We start from the raw sequence: 6,000 nt of genomic DNA on the forward strand, positions 1-6,000 counted from the left end.
TCTACTCTGAAACGAGAGGTCAATTTATAGTGCTAACCCCTTAGCTAGTGGAATTAGTGAATCACTAACTGCAGCGCCAGCTGGGACATTTCCCGCTTCACTTTCTCAGCAAATTGTCCATCAGACACCACATCTGAATGGCTGAATGGTTCACTTGCTTCACTATTTGTCCGACATGCAGGACTGGCATGAGACACAGCTGGGTTCGCGCTCTGACTGCTTAGGTGGCCCCGACCCACTACTCTTTGCTCGGGGCGCCTTCCCCCTCACCAGCCAGGGCACCCAACCCCACCTCTTCACGGCAGCTTTCTCGGCCGTTGGCCTCCTTTCCTTACTTGTGATGATTCACTCGCGCACTCACGTGGGTTTCAGCCACAAGGAGCTGTTGCACACTTGCTTGCTCTCGCTTTCGGTGGTGCCAGAACTCTTCTGGCTGCGCCTCACCAACACCAAGAAGAGCAGGCTCTGTTTCCAATTTGAAAGGCAGGTCTTGCCCAGTTTACTCAGTATAGGGGAGTATCACCTAATAGTGAGCTATCAAGAGCTCAACCACTGCATTGCAATTGAATGAATCACTCAATTATTCAATTGAATGCATTATTCAATTACTCAATAATTATTGAGGGTGAACTCAATTATTGCAATATTTTTTTCTTGCAATTTTTATTTAATTACTTCTAAAGGATCTATGAACGCCAGTGATATTATAAATTTCCTTATACTTATGCTAATGAATAATGAGAGTCAGGTTATTTTCTGATGTATGTGAGTGAATCAAATGTTTTTTTTCTGAAAAAACTAGACATGACAAGAGAAGAGGTCTGATTTTTAAGTTATACAGGGGGCTTTTCACTTAGTGATAAAGTGCAGTTGGATTTTTCTGAAGATCTTTATTTTCTTTATCTCTTTATTGTTTTAGCAGCCGTGTCCTTCTCCAATGTTGCTATGGAAAATTGTCACAAACTTGATATATAAGTGAATACACACAAGTAACATATGTACCACCTTGCAGTCTTGTGCATCATGAGTGCTGACCGGGTCTACAGAGGTAGCTGGCAGAACTGCACCCCATTAAGGAGAATCGAGAGCCGAAACGGCGTCTTCCGCTCCTCCTTGCCTGTTTCTCGGATCCTCCCTCTTCCAAGCTGGCAGTGGTGGGTCAGGTCCTTCTTTGACTGACATTTCCTCTTCCTGACTCTAATTTCATCTTGCATTTTAAAAGGCATCGGTAATTACATTTGACCTACTTGAATAATCCAGGCTAATCTCCCCTGCTAAGGTCAGTTCATTAGCAACGTTAATTACATCTATCACCTTCAGTGCTCCTCTTGCCACAGGATAGAGAGTATTCGTAGATTTTAAGGATTAGGACACATACAGCAGAGGGAGGGTATTACTTCACCTAACCAAGAGCATAAAATTAGAATCTGATAAAATGAAGTGAGCTTTAAATTCCAGGCTTGAATTATTGATGAAATGACATTAAAAAATTTCTTTCAGGAGGGCTGGCCAAACAGCTCAGTGGATTAAAGCACCTGCAAAGTGGAACAGGGGCCAGGGGTTTGGCCCCACCCCTGGGGCACACTGAGACAGCAATTCAGACTGTGCGTGGTGGTGTGCGCCTGCAATCCCAGCTCTTGGGAGGCTGTAAACAGGAGGATCACTATGAGTCCTATCTAGTAGGGAGATCCTGAACACCCTGTAGACCCTTCCCTAAAATTAAAAAAAAAAAATTCTTTCCAGTTACTCTGTGTAATACAAATTACGATCATGTATATCCATTGTTATTTTGTATGGAAAAAATTATATACAAAGTACTGATATAGGGTGGTGAGAAATTTAGCAGGACTGTTTAGGCTCTCAAAAATGCCACTGGAGGCTGGCTGAGAGGTTATTTAAGGGAAAACTACAGTGAATTCCACTTTCGAAGACGTCACAGATTCACCCGCTATTGAATGGATAGCTCACTGGAAGATGCCTACTTGTGTAGAAAGAAAGAAGAGGTAACAGAATAGTTCTCCATACAGTACAGACAGAATAGCTTTCGTTGTTCCTTACAACTCTAAAGTTCGTTATTCAGTTTTCCACTTCATCATAGACTGGTCTGAACTATTTCGTTTTCCACCTCTGGGATTTCCATGATTTGCCTTTCTCACTGATGTCCTGTATGGCACTGATTACAGAAAAGGATGTGAAAGCGGAACACAGTGATACACAGACGAAAGAACCAATGGAAATGTGTAATAGAGCAATGTGGAAATATACATTCGGCTCTTCCAGCGGCTGTAACAAAGTCTGTCGAGGGCACTGTCTGTGTTCACAGGTCTCTTGTGCGCACTGATTACAAAGATGAAACACCTGCTGCAATCTGGCTCTCCTTCTGGGAGGACTAATCCTGAAATGTCACTCACATTGGATTACAAAGCAGAGCAGATTAATAAAGCAGGATCCTGGGCATGGATGGGCGGCCTCCGCCCCTGCTTGTCTAGTGCTGGCAGTGATCCTGGGCTACCCTACCCAGCCACCACGGAGAGGGCAGCTCTGCTCCACCACACACTGCAGCCAAGGTATTTCTGTCTTGAAGTCAGACAACCAGAGTCTGAATCCTCTGAACAGTGAGTCACACTAAAGCCTTCCTCTGTTGCGCTGAGTGCTGGGCCTGGAATCTCGGCAGCAGAGCAGGAAGCTCATACATCCTCCTTAGGCTCTTAGAGGCCACTACACTCTAGTTTTTAACTCAAGCACCATACTTTGGATTCAGCTACTTGTCAGCCAAGTCACACCATTCCAGCTGAACGTTCACCGCAGAAAACTCTTTCCATAGCAATGAAACAGACTCAGAACTCCAGGCAGGTATTTACTCCTGCCTTTAACATCTGCACAATTCAGGCAGAAAAGGGCACAGTGCTGGAAAAATTGCCTGGGTTTTCTTTTCTTTTCTTTATTCTTTCATTTGCTTTATTTGCTTTGCTTTACTTTGACTTGCATCTTTCCTCTTTTCTTTCTCCTTCTGTTCTTCCTTCCTTCTTTGTTTCCTTCCCTTCTCTTTCTTTTATAAATAGCATAGGTTAATGTGCTTCCGCCATGTTAGCAAAGACTAACTGCATAAGGAAGGGGCCACTGCTGCCCGCCCAGCTGTGCACAGCTCAGGCCTCTACACGGGCAAATTCCTTCAAAAAATGTTCACTGTGCTTGCACTTAGGAAGCTACCTCTTCCAAACTATTTTTATTTACACCATAGCACAACACAACTTCACACATGCACAAACCAAATACACGCAAAAAAGTTAGAATATGACTCCTCCAAATACCTTCAAATGTTGAGGATGATCTGCACATAAAATGTCTTAGCCATAGATTGCAGAGGCCCATCACATGAGCATTTGAAAAATCATCAGAAAAAAACTGAATATGGGGGCCAGGGAGATGGCTCAGTAGAATAAGTGCTTCCCTGGCAAGTGCAAGGGCCTGAGTTCAATCCCTGGTTCCGCAAAAAAAAAAAAAAAAAAAAAAAAAAAAAGAATGTGCACTGAGGCCTGGCCCTCTCTCACACTGAGCTTCTGGCACTGTCACCATGGTCATGGCCACTGTCACAGAACTCATTGTTTAGAATAGCCAAACATGGACACAAAGTGGGCCTTTTATTTTTAAAAAAGATGTGTCTGCCTAATTGGGGTTTTTAGACATCAAAGCAAAATATGTATTAAATTACTCAAGATTTGAGAGTCATAAGGAAATATTTGTATGTTTATGAATTGGTGGGAATTATGCATTTCCGTTTAAATTTTTATATATAAAACTTTTGGGTTTCTCTTAGGACTTCTTAAGTGCTTCAACACGGAATGTAACCATTTCAGTCGGAAATGAAAATTAAGAAAAAGATATAGGTGAGGATTTCTTTCCTAAAACATAATAATATATATTTATACAATATCCACATGCAATGAAATCAGGTTTAAGTATTTGCACATCTTGTTATGTTAAATATCCCCTACAGGTAAATGAGACAGAGGATTTATTTGGTTATTAAAAATAATAACAAGAAGTTAATGACCAAAAAGAGACACAAGAATGAAAGTGAAGAAAACGCTGGGAAGAGAAGAAATGTACGAATGCCATTCCTGACAACATAGACCATACGCTTCAGTGCGGGGGCGGGCCCCACAGAGCCCACAGGGTCTTGCTCTGCTGGCACCTGTGCAGGCGCATGCCGACCGTCAGTGCCCCATCAGCTCCTTTCACCCTAGGCTCTTACTCTTTAAACATTCCCAGTGTAGTGTCAAGATCACTAACAGTAAATCAATGATGCTTTCTGGAAATTCAGATTATATTAGTCCAGAATGATTTTGCATAAATGTATTCAGTATTTACATTAAATACTTTTATTTAAAGAAAACATATTTTAAAAGTTTATGGGGCTGAGGCGATAGCTCAGTGGTCTAAGGGCTTGCCTGGCAAGTGCCAAGACGTGGGTTCCACCCCTGGCACCACATGATGTTCTGGTCTGCAATTCCAGGTGCACCATGCTGGGCACCGAAATCGGGCATGGTGGTGCATGCCTGTAATTCCAGCACTGGGTACGCTGAGACATGAGGATCACTACGAGTCCATTAGTGAGATCCTGTACCAAATAAATTTCATTAAAAAGTTTAAAACAAAAAAGAAGTTTATGAATGAAAACAAACATGGGAAAGTATTTTTGAACTGATAAACTATATGGAAACTTTTAGGGCAAGATGATTTTCTTTTGATAAGTGTTCCAGGAAAGGTTTTGTTAAATATGCAGTAGCTCATTCTTGGAAGAATGCCACACAGATGATTCAAAGTTAAATATGAGAAGAATCTTGCAAAGAGGAGAAAGTCTGTAATCAAATGCTTCATGAATGAATACTTACATTGTGCTTTGTGAGGTTTGAAATATTAGTTGCTATTGCTTGTAGCCAGTCAAGAGCATCTTCCGTGGAGAGGCACTGGATGATCCCACTGCAGACCCCATCCACAGCAGTGACTTGAAAAGCGTTTTGCCTGCAGACACAGCAGAACAAATCAGATCAAAATGTCATGTCACATATTTGTTTGCAAATCAAAACAGGTATTACAAGGGTTGATATTTTGGACATTTCGGGCATTGCTAGTTCTGTGGATAGCCCACTACTATTATGGACTACTGGACTATATTGGATTATTTTGCTGAATTCACACACCTACAATATTTGAATGGCAATGGAATACTCATCTCTGACAAAACTCAACAGAAAGGGAGACATAAATGAAGGACCATTTTTTAGTGAAAAAAATATATATCTATATATACAAAATAGATAGCATAGATATGCAGCTACTTTCTTTTAGTTCAATGAGAAGAAAGATTTGTAATAATATTGTTTAGGTAAGATATCATATCTGAATCTTGTACTATGAATAACTACTACGAAGACAATAATATGCAATGTATTAATGATTGTAACTGTCCTACTAACCTGTTTTGAAACTGTCTTATTATTATTTCTTTCTCAATAAAATTAATTTTTAAAAATGTCATGTCACATATTTGTTTGCAAATCAAAACAGGTATTACAAGGGTTGATATTTTGGACATGTAAAGGGGATCCTGAGATCATTGTGGAGAGAAGAAGGGAAGGAAAAAAAAGTCAAAAGGATCAAGATATGATATGTATAGTACATGCAATAATTCTCTGTGATAAATGTACTTGTTGTACACCGTAGAGGTATCTAAACAGAAAAGGACAAAACAGAACTGTGTAAGTTGAAATTCTCTCCTTGCAAATAATTAATATCAAATTCAAATTTTATTATTTTCCTTTATCAATATTCAAATTTAAAGGAAATGTCAAAAATAATGTATATCATACTTTAAATTAAGAAGTGACATCCTTAGATTCCAACAAATAGGGCAAACTCTGAGATGTAAAACGTATAGGATGTAAATACAAGAGAATCTAAGAAATGTGGATGCATTCCTTTCCTAGCTTACCATGA

General features: G+C 40.2%; 1 protein-coding gene across 2 annotated transcripts in view; it reads right to left on the reverse strand.

Annotated features, from left to right (window-relative positions):
• Nucleotides 1–6,000, reverse strand: part of Sntg1 (syntrophin gamma 1) — a 336,640-nt gene that overhangs the window by 193,072 nt on the left and 137,568 nt on the right. For both annotated transcript variants that reach the window (XM_004633382.1, XM_004633383.1), the window contains exon 10: nucleotides 4,896–5,025. In XM_004633382.1, the coding sequence (XP_004633439.1) occupies nucleotides 4,896–5,025 (130 nt within the window). The remainder of the gene's footprint in view (nucleotides 1–4,895; nucleotides 5,026–6,000) is intronic.

Source organism: Octodon degus, unplaced genomic scaffold (assembly GCF_000260255.1).
Source record: "Octodon degus isolate 3935 unplaced genomic scaffold, OctDeg1.0 scaffold00054, whole genome shotgun sequence".
Lineage (NCBI taxonomy): Eukaryota > Metazoa > Chordata > Mammalia > Rodentia > Octodontidae > Octodon > Octodon degus.